The following is a 22152-nucleotide window of genomic DNA, read 5'->3' as shown; positions in this document are numbered from 1 at the left end:
AACTCCTGCAGTCCGTGTCTCAATTATACACGGACATAATACTGGCGACGAGTAAGAAACGAACTTACCTGCAACTCGGCAGCACCTCAGACGATGTTATTGAAGGTCGGAGCCAGAAGTAAGAAAAAAAAAATAATCCAAAGAAACTCGAAAAACGGGCGTCGACCGTGGGCAACCGCCCTCCAAATCATCGAATTGAAAAATTGCAGGAGAGACTGTCGAGAGCCAGGCTTGGTTCTCCAGTCTGTGGTTTCCCAGCTAATCAGGCTGGTGGCAGGTAGTGCACTGATCCTTCCTGGGCTGCGGCGGGCTAGAGCTCGATCGGGTGGCTCTGCAATGGGGCCGGGCAGCGAGTCGGGAAGCAAAGAGAGAGAGAGAGAGGGTGGAGCACACAGGGCGCGGCCGGTGCTTCGAAGCCGGGCAGCGTTCGGACCTAAGAAGAGGGAGGGAAGTGTCCCAGAGGGACCGCTCCACGACGGGAACGGTTCTTCAATTAACGGATCAAATATTGAAGCACGATAGAAAAAGAAAAATACCGCGGAGAGCGGCATTGGCAGCAGCGATCGGGGAGGCACGAAGACCATAGGGCGTCGCCATTACAGGATAGCAAAATAAATATAATCGCCAGCAACAGCGTTGGCAGCAGCGGCAGCGGCGGGAAAGCGTGGGAGGCGCCATCTTAACTCGGCGGGGAAGAAGGAAATGCGCGGGAGGCGCCATCTTAGATTTTCAAGATGCCAAAGACTGGCGATATCACTGCCTTCGATAATGCAATAGAAGACTGGACCACATATGTGGAAAGAGTTGAGGTATATTGCGAGGCAAACGAAATAGACGATGAGAAAAAGGCATCGGTATTGCTAAATTTAATGGGCGCAAGAACGTACGGCCTATTGCGGGACCTGATTACTCCAGCCAAACCGAAGGCAAAGAGTTTTAACGAAATTGTTGCTATCCTACAGGAACACCTAAATCCTACACCGCTGCTGATAGCAGAAAGATTTAAATTCCACAGGAGAAATCAGCATAAAAATGAGAGCAATGCTGATTACCTTACGGAACTACGCAAGCTATCAAAGCACTGCCAGTTCGGAGCAGGACTGGCAGATAACTTACGGGACAAATTTGTCTGTGGACTCCTGAGTGAAGGAACCAGAAGAGGTTACTCTCAGAGAAAGAGCTGATGCTAGATAAGGCTTTCAGCGTGGCAGTATCGTATGAAGCAGCAGCAAGGGGAGCTGCGGAAATACAACAAAAGCCACAGGAATACGGCACCCACGAAATGACACGGGGATTAGCAAAATGTTATCGCTGCAGCAGAACAAACCATGACCAGAAGGACTGCTGGTCCAAGGACAAAATATGCAGGCAATGTGGAAAGATGGGACACATTGCACGAGTTTGCAGGTCTGGGAAGAAGACCAACGACAACAAAAAGGCTACTAAGGAACCGTACAGGAAAGTACAAAAGATGACGGACAGTAGTTCCGAAGACCAGATGACCGATAGTGAATCCGGGAACAAGAGACTAAGCTGTCTCAAACTTCACAACGTAATCGCAAAAGAGGATCACCGAACCATTTGGGTCACCCTCACGATAGCAGGGTCCCAAGTCAAAATGGAATTGGATACAGGATCAGCCCTAACCGTCATGAATCGCCTGAAAATGTGTCGCAACTGAGGCCATTCCTCGGATTGGTGAATTACTACCATAAGTTTTTGCCGAATTTGTCCTCAATTCTGCATCCACTGAACGCCCTACTACAAACGGGAGTAGCATGGAAATGGAGCGATGAATGCAAGCGGGCCTTTCAGAAGAGTAAGGACCTAATCACTTCAAGAGAAGTATTGGCTCACTACAACCCATCACTACCGATAAGACTGGCGTGTGATGCGTCTCCCTACGGCATTGGGGCGGTACTGTCACATAAATTCCTTGATGGTTCTGAGAGGCCGATAGCTTTTGCGTCACGCTCGTTAACTTCAGCCGAGCGTAACTACGCCCAGATTGACAGAGAGGCCCTCAGCCTGGTGTGGGGGGGTGAAGAAGTTCAATCCGTACCTGCACGGTCAGAAATTTACTCTACTAACTGATCAACCTCTCGTCTCCATTTTCAATCCTCAGAAGGGCGTACCGATAATGACGGCACAACGGCTACAGAGGTGGTCCCTTTTCCTAGGGGCTCACCAATATGACATCGAGTACAAAGGAACTAAACAGCATGGGAATGCTGATGGATTGTCGCGCCTACTGTTGCCGACAGTGGAAGAAGAACTGGCAGTGGATCCAGTGGAGTTATTCCACTCGACTATAGTCGAATGTCTCCCTGTGACGAATGCAAACATAGAAAAGGAAACACGAAATGACCTGACACTCTCCTGGGTCTATGATTTAACGGTGAAGGGATGGCCAGCACATGGCGAACCACTGCTGCCAGCATTCTCGCCGAGAAGAGAACAGCTGTCAGTGTGCAGAGGAACCTTGATGTTTGGATCCAGAGTAGTAATTCCACCCAAATTGAAGGATAGAGTGCTCAATGAGCTTCATGAGGGTCATCTGGGAGGGGTAAAAATGAAGAACTTAGCCAGAGCGTTTGTGTGGTGGCCGGGAATCAATAGAGAAATTGAAGAGATGACCAAGAGCTGTACAGGATGCCAGAAGGTCCAAAACGCCCCACTACAAGCCCCATTACATCCATGGGAGTGGCCCTCATCTCCATGGCAAAGGGTGCACGTTGATTTTGCTGGTCCCTTTATGGACTCGATGTTTTTAATTGCGGTGGATGCACATTCAAAGTGGCCAGAGGTAATAAAAATGTCCTCAACCACCACAGAAAAAACTATCACAGTCTTACGAACCATATTCACCAGGAATGGGCTGCCTGAACAGATTTGCTCTGACAATGGACCACAGTTTGTGTCTGAAGAGTTCCGGAGGTTCTTAAAAAACAATGGTGTTAAGCATTACACATCCGCCCCATATCATCCAGCCACTAATGGATTGGCCGAGAGGTTTGTTCAAACATTCAAGAAGGCTATCAAGGCAATGTGTAATGAAGATATACCCCTACAACACAAGGTGGATAACTTCTTGTTTGCCTACCGGAATGCGACACATGCGGTTACCAACCAAACTCCAGCCATGATGTTCTTCAATCGAAGACTACGATGCCGCTTGGATTTGGTTAAGCCAAACGTCAGAAGAGATGTGGAGAACAGGCAGTTTCAGAATATGAATGAAAGGCCGACCAGCAATTTTAAGATAGGTCAACCAGTTTTGGCCCGGGACTACCGCACAGAGAAATGGCAGCCAGGAACGATCTGTACACGGCAAGGACCTCTAATGTATACCGTGGACGTTGGGGAGAGCATTGTAAGACGCCATGCTGACCAGATTCTAGAGTCACTGGAAAACGTCAACTCCACACCACGATCTGATACACCTGACGATGAAACCGAAGTACCAATTGCATCTACCGCAGAATCGGTGATATTGGAAGCAGACGAACCAAACAACGACATTGATCCCGACTCAACCTTGCCAGAAGAACCTGATATCCCAAAGAGGCGTTATCCAGACAGAATCAGGAAGCCTCCTCAAAGACTGAACTTATAATTGCTTAACTTCAACCAATGTATCTAGCAACCATAATTGTAATTGTAATTAGTTATTATTTAGTTGTTAAATGAATGTTATGTACTGTTTATCTAAAAGGGGAGGAATTGTTGTGTATGTACCTTTAAGGGAATAACTGGTCTCAGACTGCAGTACCGGCAGTGACCACCCCTGTATAAAAGGCCCTAGCAGGCTTCTGTAGTTTCAGTTTCCAGGTTGTCTCCATTCAGTAAAGACTTGTTATAATCAACTCCTGCAGTCCGTGTCTCAATTATACACGTACATAATAGAACTGATACAGCGTTCAAAGTTCACTATTTTGCCTAGGAACATTATGCAGCACAAACAACATTCAAATAGGTAAATTGTGGGGAATGAACGTGTTAAGATTTTTAAGAAAAGTCACAACTTAATTTATGTCAAGCAGTTAGTGGTTATTAGAATAAGAAATTGAGTAGGCGATGAAGGTGGTGGCTAAAAAGAATCCCTGGAAATTACAGAAACAAATACAAGAGAAACATATGCCAGGAACCTGGTGGAACAGCACACTGGTTTACCAACAAGTTGAGCCATAAAGTGACTTGACATGGGTTTGCATCCTTATTCCTCATGTAGTGAGTTTTCAAGCCCAGTCAGGTAATTATGGAGAGACATGGGGGGAAAAATTCGGTATCGCTCATTTTGGGGCGCTAATATCAGCTGGGCGCAAAGTTTAGCACCGGGCGCTAATTATCGCCTCTGACTGCAAAATTCACTTCTATCGCCCCTGGAGGTGATTTGAGTGCTAAATCAGGCGCTACACACCTGTCTTAAGGCGCAAACGTCAGGGAGCGAGGCGCTACCTCAGAACGCTACTGAAGCTCAGGCGATGCGAATTTCTATGGAAGCCAGACAGACTGGTGCCATCCAGTTCTTAAAGGGGAGGGGCCATCTTGCTGGCCAGCCACTCCCTGCTCAGAGCAGCCTTGAATCTCAGCCTGGAGCGACCTCAAAAGCAATTGTGTTGGAAGCACTAATGGATAGGCCCAGGGAAAGAGCTCGACACTTAGGAACCTCAAAAGTGGTGCTGAGGGCCAAAACTCCTTAGGACAGCGCTAATACCTAAAATTTTGCCGACAAGAAAAGGCACAAAGCGCCCGCCTTTAAATAGCGCTCCCCCAGCCCCTTCCCAACTTGAAAACATTCCCCTCTACCTGTTGTTCCTAGCGGCAGGCACTAAGGCAGCTAAGGGCGCGACTCAATATCCAGTCTGGGTTGCTACCGGTGCGTTGCACGCTTGATTGACGTCACGATCTGCGGGCACAGGAGATCGTGGCGGTAGTGTTTAGCGCCACCGCAAAACGACTGGTCAATTTCGCAAGCGGCGCTAAAATCGCCGCGCTCGGGCACTAAGTTCCTAGTGTCGCATTAGCGCCCCCGGAGGCATAACGGGAGGCGCTAACCAACCAAATTTTTCCCCCATAGAATTGAATACATATAAAGTGTTTCCCTGATTTATTTCTACTGCCATCAAAAAACTGAGCTCCCTCGGCAGACCTGGCACTTGTACAGCCAAGAAGTGTTGACCTCAATAAGACTGGGGAAATGATTGTCCACAGTTCTTCTAAAGCCAAACATATCTAGTGGTATATTTACTGGGCTCCATCCAGGGAAAAATCACACCCATGATATTTCTTAAAGTAACCCTTTATCCTTTGCAGTGCTCTAACGTTGAAAGGGCTGTTATTTTTACATTTCTGTATATTTTTAAAATAAAACCTAATTCTGTTGTTATCGGGGATTTTTCTTTGGTTCTCACTACTGTTTCAAAAGACCAATCCTTTCAGAAGCAATTTAATTTTCCATTGAAATGTATTCTTACGCTGTTGCAGATGCCACTGAGAATGCCTGATATAAATAGACACCTTCACCTTTTCATAAATGTTAGATGAGCCACAATGTTTGACAGCTGAGACATTCATTACTCATGAATAACCCCATGCATTTGAAGTTTCTCACCACTGAGAGAAAGTAGGTATTGAAAATAATGAAAATAAAGTGGAATGTTCCTACAAACAGTTCAGGGCTACTGCTGTAAAAACTTTAAATATTTAGACAAAGACTCTCATGGGTGTGCTAGATGTTCAGTGCTTTCTTTGTCAGTGGAATATATACAGAGATAAAATCAAATATATTTACAAAATAAATTCTGTATACATGCGGCCTACATGACATCAACAACCCGAAAACAAAAGAGTTCAAATGATATAGGGGAAGATTCTGAAATTACTATCTTATCTTGATTGTGTGCAAGGGGCATAAAAATATTTTGTCAGTTCATAAGATGCTTCCAGTAGCTGTAACTATCAAAGTTTCACCTTTGGAGGCCAATCTTCAAGATTAAACGCAGGGACTCGCAGTGGTGTGCAAATGGTTTAAGTTATGACAGTTTTACTTGAGCTCCCAGCAGAAATCTAAGCACCACACAAAACTACCTATCAAGCGAATGAATGCCATAATTATCCCAAAGGATAAAATTAAGGTGATTTGTTTTTTTTTTTAACGTGTACTCCTATGTTAACATTCTTAAGTAGATCATTTGACTTGCATTTTTTCATTTTGCAGGTGACTTTTAAAGCAACAAAATACTCCGTCTCCCCAGACCTCAGATTTGTTCTTCTTGCATACGACGTCAAACAGGTAAGCCAACAACTGTATAAAATAGATATTTTTTTAAAAAGCTATCAGGAATGTGCCTTATCTGCAGATGACATAAATGTATTTTATATTATATAGATATTGTATGCTTATTGGAATGATCCCAGATATAACCTAGTTTAATTATTTTAGCTGTTGTCAGAAAAATGAGGGCCTGAATCTTTGCTGTCTGTTGTGTATTTTCTCCAATGCAAACCTATTTTGTCCCATGCTGTTTAATCCCACTCCAAATCCATTTGTTATGTTTATCAATCATTGTGTAAATAGTAACAGCTGAGAAAACAAATATGGTTGAAATAGAGGAGAGGGAGATTATTAGCAAACATCTTGATTTTACACTCAGCGTAAATGCAAGTGTTTATGCTGGTGACAGATCCTTTCTCCATTGGCTGAGAAGGAATTTGAAGACTCTTTCTCTCTCATAATGTTCTGTTTCTACATTTCTCTGTTTTGAGCTTTGATTTAGTTTTTGCTCCGTACTACCGACTGAGAGGTGTTGCCAAAACAGTGAAAGAGCAACCTCCTGGAATTGCATCAAAAATCCACTCAACTGGATTAAAACTGTCCAGATCAAAACCTGTGAATTATTGGCAAAATAATGTGTATTACTGCGTGTTTAAATGATAACAACTTACAGAGGTCTGGGAAGAAGTAAATACGTGAGGTTCTTCCAATATCTCACAGTGTCTTCAACGGAAGATTGGTGGAAACTCTAGAGAAACGGGATAAACAGTAAAAATTCTATCCCAAAGAATATTACTTTGTTATGAGAGATATTAGATTGTTTTTTTCTATAATTTAGCTGTCCCTATTCCAATTTCCGCCCCACCTCCAACTGATTGGCTGACAGAGCCGTGGCACTACTCCCTCTGTATTATTAAAGCTATACTAGCATTGAAAGGCTATTGAAGGCAGACCATTGATGGGAAAACTGAAAGTGAACCCCTTAGGAATTCGATCAATCCCTCTTCTTCCCCTCCAGAAAAAATGTTATTTCAACAGTGGAGATTCCTTACAATAAATTAAAACAATCTAAAAAGTTTATACTAACCCAATAAGGGAAAGACAAATAGGAAATAGCTTCCCCAAATGTTTAAGGTTGCCAAAAGGCATTACCTGGAGGCTAGAGGTGATGACATGTATTCATATAGCCTGTGTTTGGCATCTAACATGCTTGGGTAGCAAAGAGGCAAGCAGTTGCTGCTGAATCTTTGCACTTTCAGCTGGTGGAAGCGTGCCATTCGATGGCATATGGAGTGTGTCCACTCTCGTCGGGTGGCAATCCACTCACATTATTTTCAACCCTCACTTGACCTCTCCATCACAAAGGCAACATATTTAACAAACCCTGCTGCTTCCCTTACCTCATCCCAACTCCCACCAAAACCCTCATTCATGCCTTTGTCACCTCCAGACTCAATCACTTCAATACTCACCTGGCCAGCCTTCCATCCCCCACCCTCCATAAATGTCAGCTCATTCAATAATCAACTGCCCGTATCCTATCCCAAACTAAGTCCCACTCGCCATCACTCCTGTCCCTGGAGACCATCTCCCAAGCCATAAATTTAAAATTCTCATCCTTATGTTTAAATCCCTTCATGGTCTTTCCCCTCTGTAACCTTCCTCTACCCCACAAGTCTCTCCACCAATCTCTCTATTTAAACACCAGTAGTATCCCTGCAAACACTTAACCTCAACCTGCATTTAAGCTCTTTTGGACTTCGGATTATGACCCATTGGCGAGAGAGCATCCATTCCGTATTGGGAAAATAGTAATTCTATTTGTGTGGACTTCTCGGTATTTTGGTTTGGAGATTGTTATGTTGGTGATGGGTTTCCATGTGTGTAAAACACATGCAGATGTGTGAAGTAGAATGCAGCTGTTTAGACAGTTGCTTCAAGGGGATGATTTAGTTCTTACATGGTTTGTGTCTGGAGGCTGGAAAAGGTCTTAGCAACCTAAATCGATTTACTGGTTTGCCTGTGCTCTGTCATGTAGTTTCTACCTACACAGATGATAATTTCCTTTTTCAAAATAAGTACCTTCTTTAAATACGTAGGTTCCTCGGTACAAAATACCCTTTCCCAGCAAGTTCTGATGTAGTGAATTCACAAAAGTTTCAATAGAACATTCCTGTGGTGCATATGTTCAATCTGTAGACTATTCTGAACAAAGGAGAAAAGTCTATGCAACTTCCAAGATGACAAATGGACATATTTATGATTTGAAAATGGAATGGAAAAGTATTTGTACTATCTTATTGAATTCATCACTTCATAAATTGATCAATTAAATGGTAAAAAAAAACACTATTATGCTTTTTAATGTTATAGGACTTTTACCAGTATGGCCTGTAAAGTTATTTTTTAATTGATGTTATGAGATTGCTATAAAGTTAAGTTTAGTTTGCAGGGAGTTAACTCCCAGGGAAATATGGTATTTACCAATTTACTGTTACCCAGTACACATTAGTCGATGAATGGAGGCTTCAATGTTTTGAAGTGTTAATTAGCTCTTAGTAGATGGATCGGACATTCGTAAAAGCATTTACCTAACCAGGTTTCTGTAACTTTGAGACAATGAGGATCATTGAATATAATTCTAAGCATACCATGTCCTTCTTCCTCCCCAGACAAACTGCAAAACACCTTTCATGAAGGCAACTTGCTGTTAAAAATTAACTCGCTAGCATGCATTATTCCATATACACTTGTAATACAAGGAGGGGATTGGTTTGCAAGCTTAGAGAGATGAGCTATTGGAAGGTAAAAGCAAAGTTCCTGTACAGCAAAATACTTGTGTCTTTGAGGATGTATTAAAATAGCTTTATTTTATTTTTTGCAATTTTTCCTTGTTATGTATCCAGTATATAGCTATCAAACAGTTCAACATTACTTCCACAGCAGTTGGCATATATTTTTAACTGACTCTCTTACAAGCAGTGCTAAATTTGAAATGGAAATCGGTCAAGTTCTATTATGGGTGGGTAATCTGCTCCACCAGTTTACCAGTTAAGTGGTATAGGTTGAAATTACATAAGAACATAAGAAATAAGAGCAGGAGTAGGCCGTACGGCCCCTTGAGCCAGCTCCGCCATTCAATAAGATCATGGCTGATCATCGACCTCAACACCACTTTCCCGCCCAATTTCCATATACCTTGATTCCCCATGAGTCCAAAAATCTATCTCTCTCTCAGCCTTGAATATACTCAAAGACTCAGCATTCACAGCCCTCTGGGGAAGAGAATTCCAAAGATTCACAACCCTCTGAGTGAAGAAATTCCTCCTCATCTCAGTCTTAAATGGCCTACCCCTTGGCTTGAGACTATGCCCCCTAGTTCTAGACATGCCAGCCAGGGGAAACAACCTCTCAGCGTCTAACCTGTCAATCCCCTTCAGAATCTTGGATGTTTCAATGAAATCACCTCTCATTCTTCTAAACTCCAGAGAGTATAAGCCCATTCTACACAATATCTAATCATAGGACAGACCTCTCATCCCAGGAATCAATCTAGTGAACCTTTGTTCCACCACCTCCAAGGCAAGTATATCCTTCCTTAAATAAGGAGACCAAAACTGTGCACAGTACTCCAGGTGTGGTCTCACCAAGGCCCTGTACAATTGTAGCAAGACTTCCTTACTATTATACTCCAACCCCCTTGCAATAAAGGCCAACATGCCATTACCATTGATTCAACACAATTGAAACTGTGCAATATTAATTCTGTATTGTAGAATTGCAATATAATCATAGCTTGAGACATTGAATTACAACAAATTTTGTGGTTTCTTATGTAATTCTAGATTAGGCTGGTTAATACCTTTTTAACATACCAGCTGATCTCCCGTGGCATTGCTAACAGTAAGTTGAAGGACATGTTGTTTTGTAATGACACAAGCACAATGCCATCTTATACACAATGGAGTAGATTTTAACTGCCAGCTGTCCTATAGTGCCATTTCGAGAGCATGTCCTTGTTGAAATATATGTGGCAGACTACAGGCATTAAACTGGCATCCTGATGTAGCTTGCTCCAGACCAGTACAATATTGGGTGGCCCAAAGGCTGACCTGGTTGGGGAAAAGGTGGGCCTGGAGTTGCACTCGTGGCAAGGGAAGAGCCCAGGACAGCTCCTGCTCCTCCTGGCCCCCAAAAAATAATTTTAGACTTACCCGTTTGGGGTCTCTTCTGCTGTATCGCCAGGTTTTACTGAGCAGAGTGTCCACGGGACACCATCTGCCCAATAGGCAGTTAAAATGGCATCAGGTTCCCATGTATGTCATCTGACCCCAATTTGCATAAATTAATGAAGATCTTGTCTTGGCTGCCAAGCAAAAAGCCAGAGAAAATATGGCGGCAGAGCGGAAACGACGCGGTAAGTATCACCTTCATTGTAACACCGCTACCGCCCTGTTTCAGCCTGGCAGAGGGAGTTCAAATTTGCCCATTGCATTATTATATAATAACCAGGTGATTGTTTATATATTGTTATTCCTTTTTGAATGGTTGCTACCAACTGCTAATGTGGAACTGTGTTTGTAATGTCCGTGTGTAATTGAGACACGGACTGCAGAAGTTGGTTATAACAGGTGTTTACTGAATGGAGACAAAACTGGAACTACTATACAAAGTTACTACACAGGCTTATATACAGGGGTGGTCACTACTGGTACTGCAGTATACAGGGGTTGCAGAATATAGTTCCTTCTTCAAGGTACATACACTACAATTCCTCCCCTTTTAGCTAAACAGTACATAACATTCGATTAATAATTAATTAAATAACATATTTACAATTACAGTTGCTATATACATTAGCTGAAGTTAATCAATTATAAATTCAGTCTTTGAGGAGGCTTCCTGATTCTGTCCGGATAACGCCTCTTTGGGGTATCAGGTTCTCCTGGCAAAGTTCATTCGGGATCAACGTCGTTGTTTGGTTCGTCTGCTTCCAATATCACCGATTCTGAGGTAGATGCAATTGGTACTTCGGTTTCATCACCAGGTGTATAGGATCGTGGTGTAGATTTGACGTTTTCCACTGACTCTAGAATCTGGTCAGCATGGCGTCTTACAATGCTCTCTCCAATGTCCACGGTATACATTAGAGGTCCTTGCCGTGTGCAGATCGTTCCTGGCTGCCATTTCTCTGTGCGGTAGTCCCGGGCCAAAACTGGTTGACCTATCTTGAAACTCCTGGTTGGCCTTTCATTCATATTCTGAAACTGCCTGTTCTCCACATCTCTCCTGATGTTTGGCTTAAACAAATCCAAGCGGCATCTTAGTCTTCGATTGAAGAACATCATGGCTGGAGTTTGGTTGGTAACTGCATGTGTCGCATTCCGGTAGGCAAACAAGAAGTTATCCACCTTGTGTTGTAGGGGTATGTCTTCATTACACATTGCCTTGATAGCCTTCTTGAATGTTTGAACGAACCTCTCAGCCAATCCATTGGTGGCTGGATGATATGGGGCGGATGTGTAATGCTTAACACCATTGTTCTTTAAGAACCTCCGGAACTCTTCAGACACAAACTGTGGTCCATTGTCGGAGCAAATCTGTTCAGGCAGCCCATTTCTGGCAAATATGGTTCGTAAGACTGTGATAGTTTTTTCTGTGGTGGTTGAGGACATTTTTATTACCTCTGGCCACTTTGAATGTGCATCCACCGCAATTAAAAACATCGCGTGCATAAATGGACCAGCAAAATCAATGTGTACCCTTTGCCATGGAGATGAGGGCCACTCCCATGGATGTAGAGGGGCTTGTGGTGGGGCGTTTTGGACCTTCTGGCATCCTGTACAGCTCTTGGTCATCTCTTCGATTTCTCTATCGATTCCCAGCCACCACACAAACGCTCTGGCTAAGTTCTTCATTTTTACCCCTCCCAGATGACCCTCATGAAGCTCATTGAGCACTCTATCCTTCAATTTGGGTGGAATTACTACTCTGGATCCACACATCAAGGTTCCTCGGCACACTGACAGCTGTTCTCTTCTTGGCGAGAATGCTGGCAACAGTGGTTTACCATGTGCTGGCCATCCCTTCACCGTTAAATCATAGACCCTGGAGAGTGTCGGGTCATTTCGTGTTTCCTTTTCTATGTTTGCATTCGTCACAGGTAGACATTCGACTATGGTCGAGTGGAATATCTCCACAGGATCCACTGCAGGTGTTTCTTCCACCATCGGCAACGGTAGGCGTGACAATCCATCAGCATTCCCATGCTGTTTAGTTCCTTTGTACTCGATGTCATATTGGTGTGCCCCTAGGAAAAGGGACCACCTCTGTAGCCGTTGTGCTGTCATTATCGGGACGCCCTTCTTAGGGTTGAAAATGGAGACAAGAGGTTGATGATCAGTTAGTAGAGTAAATTTCTGTCCGTGCAGGTAGTGATTGAACCTCTTCACCCCCCACACCAGGCTGAGGGCCTCTCTGTCTATCTCGGCATAGTTACGCTCAGCTGAAGTTAACGAGCATGACGCAAAAGCTATCAGTCTCTCTGAACCATCAAGGAATTTATGTGACAGTACCGCTCCAACGCCGTAGGGAGACGCATCACACGCCAGTCTTATCGGTAGTGATGGGTTGTAGTGAGCCAATACTTCTCTTGAAGTGATCAGGCCTTTACACTTCTGAAAGGCCCGCTTACATTCATCGCTCCATTTCCATGCTACTCCAGTTTGTAGCATGGCGTTCAGCGGGTGCAGAATTGTGGACAAATTCGGCAAAAACTTATGGTGGTAATTCACCAATCCGAGGAATGACCTCAGTTGCGACACATTTTCAGGCGCTGGAGCCTTAACTACCGCTTCAATTTTGTCAGGGGACTTATGTAACCCCTCTTCATCAATCACGTGGCCACAATACGATATTTGTTTCTTAAACAACTCGCACTTGGGGCGATTGGCTCGTAGCCCATGTTCTCTTAGTCTAGTGAGCACCTGCTCTAGGTTGGCAAGGTGTTCACTGTCATTTTCACCTGTCACTAGGATGTCGTCCAAGTAACACTGAGTCCCCGGAATCCCTTGCAGGACTTGTTCCATCGCTCTTTGCCACATAGCCGGAGCTGATGCTACTCCGAATACCAGTCGATTATACCGGTAAAGACCTTTGTGAGTGTTTATCGTGAGATATTTCCTAGAGGATTCTTCAACCTCCATCTGCAAATATGCTTGCGCTAGGTCAATATTTGTAAAACGTTTCCCTCCAGATAGTGAGGCGAAAATATCTTCTATCCTCGGAAGAGGATACTGTACTGTGTGAAGGACTGGGTTCACAGTCACCTTGAAGCCCCCACAGATGCGAACCTTCCTTGGCTCCTCAGACTTATTGTTTAATGTTTTCTTCATGACAGGAACGATGGGTGTCGCCCACTCGCTCCAGTCTACCTTAGATAACACGCCTGCATTCTCCAGATTCTCCAGCTCTGCCTCGACGGCTGGGCGAATTGCATACGGTACCGGTCTTGCTTTGAAAAACTTGGGAATTGCATTCTCTTCTATTTTTAGCGAGGCGGTTACGCCTTTAAGAGTTCCCAGTCCTTGTTGAAATACCTCTTTAGCATTAGCTAAGATTTTTGACAATCGTCCAGGTGTGACGTCGTCATCCTTTTTACCAGCCACAGTCAGTGCCTGAATGGAGTGCCAGTCTAAACTTATCTTTCTGATCCATTCACATCCCAATAACGGTGGTCCACCATCTTGCAGTATGTACAGATACAATTTCTGTATTTCCTTGCCGTTGTATTCTCCAGGCACCCTTATTTTCCCTCTGGGGTATACTTTCTGCCCCGTATATGTCTTCAAGACAATGGATGTGTCTTTCAAGGGTATGTGTGAGAATAGCCGCTCGTAGTCTCGTCGATTCATGACGGTCAGGGCTGATCCTGTATCCAATTCCATTTTGACTTGGGACCCTGCTATCGTGAGGGTGACCCAAGTGGTTTGGTGATCCTCTTTTGCGATTACGTTGTGTAGTTTGAGACAGCTTAGTCTCTTGTTCCCGGATTCACTATCGCTCTTCTGGTCTTCAGAACTGCTGTCCGTCATCTTTTGTACTTTCCTGTACTTTTCCTTAGTAGTCTTTTTGTTGTCATTAGTCTTCTTCCCGGACCTGCAAACTCGTGCAATGTGTCCCATCTTTCCGCATTGCCTGCATGTTATGTCCTTGAACCAGCAGTCCTTCTGGTCATGGGTTGTTTTGCCGCAGCGATAGCATTTTTCAAATCCCCGTGTCATTTCATGGGTGCCGTATTCCTGTGGCTTTTGCTGTATTTCCACAGCTCCCCTTGCTGCTGCTTCGTACGATACTGCCACGCTGAAAGCCTTATCTAGCATCAGCTCTTTCTCTGAGAGTAACCTCTTCTGGGTTCCTTCACTCAGGAGTCCACAGACAAATTTGTCCCGTAGGGTATCTGCCAGTCCTGCTCCGAACTGGCAGTGCTTTGATAGCTTGCGTAGTTCCGTAAGGTAATCAGCATTGCTCTCATCTTCATGCTGATTTCTCTTGTGGAACTTAAATCTTTCTGCTATCAGCAGCGGTGTAGGATTTAGGTGTTCCTGTAGGATATCAACAATTTTGTTAAAACTCTTCTCCATCGGTTTGACTGGAGTGATCAGGTTCCGCAATAGGCCGTATGTTCTTGCGGCCATTAAGTTTAGTAGTACCGATGCCTTTTTCTCATCAGCTACTTCATTTGCCTTGCAATATACTTCGACTCTTTCCACATACGTTGTCCAGTCTTCTATTTCATCATCGAAGGCAGTGATATTGCCAGTCTTCGGCATCTTGGAGATCTAAGATGGCGCCTCCCGCGCTTTGCCTTCTTCCCCGATTGAACAAAATGGCGCCTCCCGCGCTTTTCCTTCTTCCCCGCTGGATTAAGATGGCGCCTCCCACGCTTTCTGTCTTTTCCGCTGCTGCCAACGCTGTTGCTGGCATTTTTATGCCTTGATGGCGACGCCCTATGGTCTTCGTGCGCTTCCCCCCACGCTGCTGCCAACGCCGCTCTCCGTGGCAAACTGCAGCTCCTCGCGGCTTTCTGCGCTTCTAATTTCTTTTACTTTTATTTTAACTACTGTTCCCGTCGTCAGAGCAGACCCTATGGGACACTTTCCTCCCTCTCCTCGGGTCTGTACGCTGCCTGGCTTCGTAGCACTGGCCGCACCCTGTGTGCTCCACCCTCTCTCTCTCTCTCTCCTCTTCCCGACAACGCTGCTCGGCCCCGTTGAAAAGCCACCCGATCAAGCTCTAGCCCGCCGCAGCCCAGGAAGGATCAGTGTATTCCCTGCCACCAGCCCGATTAGCTGGAACACCATAGACTGGAGAACCAAGCCCAGCTTTCGACAGCCTCTCCTGCAAATCTTCGAATTCGATGAATCAGAGGGCGGTTGCCCACGGTCGACGCCCGTTTCTTCTTTTTGTTTTTTTTTTCTTTTTGGATTTCTTCCTTCTGGCTTCGACCTCTAATAACTTCGCTTCAGGGATGGATCCCCGTGAGGTGGTGCAGAACTGTAGGTAAGTTCGGATCTGTTCGTCGCCAATTTAATGTCAGTGTGTAATTGAGACACGGACTGCAGAATTTGGTTATAACAGGTGTTTACTGAATGGAGACAAAACTGGAACTACTATACAAAGTTGCTACACAGGCTTATATACAGGGGTGGTCACTACTGGTACTGCAGTATACAGGGGCTGCAGAATATAGTTCCTTCTTCAAGGTACATACACTACAGTGTTTAACTTTGATTGTCCTCTTAAGGCCATAAAGTGGGGAAGTGCTCTAATTTGGCACATTCTCAAGTCAATTACAGGATAATTGTTGTTGATGAGCAAAGTTTTTAGATTGGAAGCTGTTTGCATATTTTCCCTCCGCCTGAGGAGGAGAGGTTAAGTTATTAAGATCAGAGAAAACCACGGAAAATTGCTGGCTTGTAAACATTTTTTAACGTTATGATTTGCTGCTATTTTGTAAATATATTTAACTCAATCAGGTACACAATTTTTCAAGTGTAATACTTTCAAGTGTAACTATAATCGGGAGCTAAAATGAAGAGGGGAGGGACTTGCTATGATTGACATACACATGAAGCATAAGAACATAAGAAATAAGAAAAGGAGTAGGCCATATAGCCCCTCAAGCCTGCACCACCATTCAATAAGGTCATGGATGATCTTTGACCTCAACTCCACTTTCCCGCTCAATCCCCATATCCTTGATTCCCGTAGAGTCCAAGGGCTGGATTTTGTCAATGGGAAGGTTTTGGAGGCGGGACTGCTGCTTGCCGGCTTTCAATCCCGCCTCCATCAACTTCTGGCCAACCAGAGGGATATTCCCCTGATTGACCTTGTTAAGCCTGCCCAGCGGGCTCAGCAGGCCAATTAGGGGGAAGTCATTGACAGAGCACATCAACGTATGACGTGCCATCTGTCAAGACTTTTTGAAAAAAGAAATGTTAGCTTCTGACAGCTCTGAGAAGCTGTCAAGTACTGACATTCTGTATAGTTTGCTGAGTCTGGGAGTTCAGGACTCATCAGGACTCATCAAACCTTTCAACTTTGCAGAAATCACCTGGCTGCTGGTTCGGAGGATCCAACAGCCAGTCTGTGAAATCTACAATGAAGATGTCAGCACTCCGGCTTCTCAGCAGCTGAAGGCTGTAGGCAGAAACAAAGGTAAGTGAACATTTTCCAGCACTTTACACTTACCTTACATACTTACCACTCCACACTTGCACCCATCACTCACCTCTACATTGCACTTTCAGACCCCTCCAACCCCCGCAGACCTGCTACTCGACTCCTCCACCCCAGTGGGGTTCTCCGAGGTTGGGAAGCCTGCACTTGGGAAGGTAAAATGGGAATAATCCTATTTTCTGCCTGTTAACTACCTATTAACAGGCAGTTAATAAGATTTAATCCCTTTCCCGCCTTGAGGAGACGAGACCCGGGGCAGGACGACTTCCCACCTCCTGGCAAGAGGGCACGGAGGTGGGATAGGGGTGGGTTTGCCACCCGCCCCCAAATTCTGCAACTTTACCAGCAGTCCCACCTCTATACCCACCTCCTCGGGGCTGACAAAATCCAGTCCCAAAAATCTATCGATCTCAGCCTTGAATATACTCAACAACTGAGTATCCACAGCCCTCTGCAGTAGAGAATTCCAAAGATTCACAAACCTCTGAGTGAAGAAATTTCTCCTCATCTCAGCCGACCCCTTATCCTGAGACTATTCCCCTGGTTCTAGACTCTCCAGCCAGGGGAAACAGTCTTTCAGCATCTACCCTGTCAGCCCTCTTAGAATTTTTGAGGGATTTACAAACAGCATAGGCAACTTTAAGTAAGAATAAGCATGTCATCTAAAAATGATTTATTTTTTCTGAGTTCATGTTATAAATGTTACTTTTACCTGTATTTTTCTGTCAGTAGAAAATTGAACCAACTTCAAAAAAACTTAGAAGAGATTTGATTGATTGTTTGCAGTACATCTCTCCTATTGGTAGACCTCATGGATTATGATTAATTCTTTTGATGCATGCTTAGAAATTCTTAATTGGTAGTTTCTGTTTCCATTTTCCTATCAAAGTGACATTCAATTATTCTGTACTAAATTCTCCACTAAACTAGCATATGAATCAGAATAAACAGTGCATAAATATATATTCGATAGAGATATTTGCAGAGAGCGTTTCCAAATAAAGTATGCTCTCTATTCACCATCAGTAGTTTTTAGTGTTTATATATTTTTTATATGTTTTCACTTGCAAAGACAATTAGGCTGCATATTAGATATTAGGTTCAGTATATTTTAATCTCATTATCTTTTCATAAAAGTAAAATTTAAATATTTATTAATCGGCTTGTTTCATAGTTACCCCTTACCATTTTTATTTTGCAACATTTAAAATCATGCACAGTTAAGAAATAATAGAAGCCTTCTCAATAACATCACTCTCACTATGACATGCTTAATGCAACATCCTCATAGACTCTTTTATGGATGAGTCTGCTGTACCATAACAATTCTCTTTTTGATTCACTATTTGCATAATTACTACATAATTCCTTCTAAATGTATTGGGTTGGAAGTATTAGGATATAGTTTTCAAAAACTTGATACAGTAATTAGGCCAAATATGCTGAACATTATATTAACCTATAATTAACTGTTGTAATTGTAAAATGCGTACGTCAGTGCCATTGTTCATTCAATGGTTTAAATTTTGTTCTCAACACTAAATAACACATACATTGAAGGCAGGAAGGCAACACACAGTATCATTTGTCCTAAAACATGAATTCTGCAATTAAACTTCAAAAAATTATATCAAAGGGTGCATTGGTTATTTAAACAGGATATGTCACTAAGAAATAAAGAAAGAACAAACTTGCATATATTGCTCTTCTGTCTGTCTGTCTGTCCATTCTCTATACATTTGAAAGTTATAGAGCGTACCTACACGCGTGTTACATCAAAAGAAAGATTACGATTCCGGAACGGTCATAAGCGTATTTACTTTTCCGTCAGACAAAAATCGTGCCCACGGTATCCAAAAAACGTTCAAAATTCCGCTCATTAAATGGGAAAAGTTCTGCTCATTTGCTCATTAGCATTGAGTGACGTGAAGGTTGACCAATCGTGCGGTCTAGCGACCTGACAGTTGACCAATGGTTGACCAATCGCTGCGTCACGGGGGCGGGTTCATTGCGCGTGCGGGCGGGCCATCCTACAGTTGAGTGTTGAGTGACTTGACGATTGACCAATCCTACAGTTCAGTGACCTGATGGTTGACCAATCGGTGCGTGTGTGGGCGGGCCTTATCATTCTGAACCGAGGTGAGTGGCCACCATCTTGATTCTTAACGATTTTTTTCCCACACTTTCTGTGTTAGGGAACTAAGGAAAAGAACAATTTATTTCAGTTTTAAATTGTATTTAGGAAAGTTAGAAAATGAAGTGATCCCCTGCCCTTCGCCCAGAGGCTTGCCTACTTTGACGGCCATTTCGAGCGGCTGTGCCTGCGCCGGGCGCGGACCTAGCAGCCCAGGAAGCCTGGGGCCTTGACTTGAGCGGATTCCCGGCGCGATGCCACTGCCCCCTGGGCCCGAGGCGGACGTCCGATCAATTTTGTTTTAGTCACCAGTTTAGACAATGCCCGGAATCTTTGTAAAGGTTGGAGGGACGGGCCTGAGCCGAGCGCAGCCACTGCCGCCATCTTAGTAAAGGCTGGCGGGGCGGGAGTCAGCGCGCGCGTCAATGTCAGGCCCGGACCACAGCTAAGGTGAGTCCAGCCGGGCCTCACGCGCTAGCCCACGCACCGGCCGGCCCTGATCCGCAGAGAGGTGGAGGGAGAGAGCTAAGGTGAGTCCGGCTGGCCCCTCACGCGCTATGCCGTGCACCGGCCGGCCGGCCCTGAGGCGAGGAGGGAGGGGGAGGAGGGAGGGGGGGGAGGGAGAGGAGGAGGGGGGGGAGAGGGGAGGGGGAGAGCTAGAGGAGAGGGGGGAGAGGAGAGGGAGGGAGGGGGAGGGGGGAGGGGAGGGAGGGAGGAGAGGGGGGGAAGGAGGGAGGAGAGGGGGGGAGGGAGTGAGAGGAGAGGGGAGGCGAGGGGGAGGATGGGTGGAGAGGGGGAGGGAGGGTGGGGAGAGGAGAGGGGGAGGGAGGGTGGGGAAAGGACGGGGGTCAGGAGAGAGAGGACACGGGGAGAGGACGGGGGGGAGAGGGGGAGGCAGTGATGGAGAGGAGCAGGGGAGGAAGGGGAAAGGAGAGGAAGAGGAGGGAGGGAGAGGAGCGGGAGGCAGGGAGAGGAGAGGAGAGGGAGGGGAGAGGAGAGAGAGAAGGAGGGAGGGAGAGGAGAGGGAGGGGGAGGAGAGGAGAGGGAGGGAGAGAGAGGACAGAGGAGGGAGGGAGAGAGAGTAAAGCAGGGAGAGACGGGGAGGGAGAGAGAGAGGGTGAGGGGAGTGAAGGAGGGAAAGAGTGAGGGGTGGTGGGACAGTGAGGGAGAGCTTACCTTCTTCCTTCCTTCGCAGGGGTCCATCGGGCCAGCCCTCAGGCGCGCCTTCCCCCCCTCTCTCGCCAGGCTAATCCCCGAACTAAATCCAGCAGTCTCTCTCTCTCTCTTCCCCCCCGGCTCTCTCTCTTCCCCCCCATCTCTCTCTTCCCCCACGTCTCTCTCTCTCTCTTCCCCCCCGTCTCTCTCTCCCCCCACGTCTCTCTCTCTCTCTTCCCCCCCCGTCTCTCTCTCTCTCTTCCCCCATGCCTCTCTCGCTCTCTTCCACCCCCAGTCTCTCTCTTCCCCCGTCTCTCTCGCTCTCTCTCTCTCCCCCCAGTCTCTCTCGCTCTCTCTCCCCCCCCAGCCACTCTCGCTCTCTTCTCCCCCCCCAGTCTCTCTCGCTCTCTCTCTCCCCCCCCAGTCTCTCTCGCTCTCTCTCTCCCCCCCCAATCTCTCTCGCTCTCTCTCTCCCCCAGTCTCTCTCGCTCTCTCTCCCCCCCCCAGTCTCTCTCGCTCTCTCTCCCCCCCATTCTCTCTCGCTCTCTCTCTCCCCCCCAGTCTCTCTCGCTCTCTCTCTCCCCCCCACTCGCTCGCTCTCTCCCCACCCACTCGCTCTCTCTCTCCCCCCCGCTCGCTCTCTCTCTCCCCCCCGCTCGCTCTCTCTCTCCCCCCCCGCTCGCTCTCTCTCTCCCCCCCGCTCGCTCTCTCTCTCCCCCCCGCTCGCTCTCTCTCTCCCCCCCGCTCGCTCTCTCTCTCCCCCCCCCGCTCGCTCTCTCTCTCCCCCCCGCTCGCTCTCTCTCTTCCCCACCGCTCGCTCTCTCTCTTCCCCGCGCTCGCCTTCCTTCCCCTCTCTCTCTCACTCCCCGCGCTCGTTCTCTCTCTTCCCCCAACTCGCCTCTCTCTCTTCCCCCCAACTCGCTCTCTCTCTCTCTTCCAACAACAACATGCCCTCAAAAAAGCCTCGGGCACCGCCGGGCACCCCCAGCTAGTCTATCTATATATATATAATTGCGCTTCTGTCTGTCTGTCTGTCTGTCCATTCTCTATACATTCGAAAGTTATAGAGCATACCTACACGCGTATTACATCAAAAGAAAGATTACGATTCCGGAACGGTCATAAGCGTATTTACTTTTCCGTCAGACAAAAATCGTGCCCACAGTATCCAAAAAATGTTGAAAGTTCTGCTCATTAAATGGGAAAAGTTCTGCTCATTTGCTCATTAGCATTGAGTGACGTGAAGGTTGACCAATCGTGCCGGTCGAGCGACCTGACAGTTGCCCAACGGTTTGACCAATCGCTGCGTCACGGGGGCAGGTTCATTGCGCGTGCGGGCGGGCCATCCTACAGTTGAGTGTTGAGTGACCTGACGATTGTCCAATCCTACAGTTCAGTGACCTGATGGTTGACCAATCAGTGCGTGTGTGGGCGGGCCTTATCATTCTGAACCGAGGTGAGTGGCTGCCATCTTGATTCTTAACGATTTTTTTTCCCACACTTTCTGTGTGTTCGGCAACTAAGGAAAAAGAACAATTATTTCAGTTTTAAAATTGTATTTAGGAACAGTTAGAAATGAAGTGATCCCCTGCCCTTCGCCCGGAGGCTCGCCTACTTTGACAGCCATTTCGAGCAGCTGTGCCAGCGTCGGGCGTGGCCTAGCAGCCCGGGAAGCCTGGCCTTGACTTGAGCGGATTCCCAGCATGATGCCGCTGCCCCCTGGGCCCGAGGCGGACGCCGATCGATTTGTTTAGTCGCCAGTTTAGACAATGCCCGGAACCTTTGTAAAGGTTGGAGGGACGGGCCTGAGCCGAGCGCAGCCACCGCCGCCATCTTAGTAAAGGCT

At 46.0% G+C, this 22152-nt stretch overlaps 1 protein-coding gene across 1 annotated transcript in view; it reads left to right on the top strand.

The window, feature by feature from the left end:
* The window catches only part of dpp10 (dipeptidyl-peptidase 10 (non-functional)), a 1285183-nt gene that overhangs the window by 708005 nt on the left and 555026 nt on the right, over nucleotides 1-22152 (top strand). Inside the window, exon 5 of the mRNA XM_085986567.1 lies at nucleotides 6221-6295. Coding sequence (XP_085842693.1) covers nucleotides 6221-6295 — 75 coding nt within the window. The remainder of the gene's footprint in view (nucleotides 1-6220; nucleotides 6296-22152) is intronic.

This window comes from Somniosus microcephalus, chromosome 4, assembly GCF_052327205.1.
Source record: "Somniosus microcephalus isolate GS21.2 chromosome 4, FLI_Smic_1.0, whole genome shotgun sequence".
Taxonomy (NCBI): Eukaryota; Metazoa; Chordata; class Chondrichthyes; order Squaliformes; family Somniosidae; genus Somniosus; species Somniosus microcephalus.
This window is presented reverse-complemented; position numbering and strand designations above follow the sequence as displayed.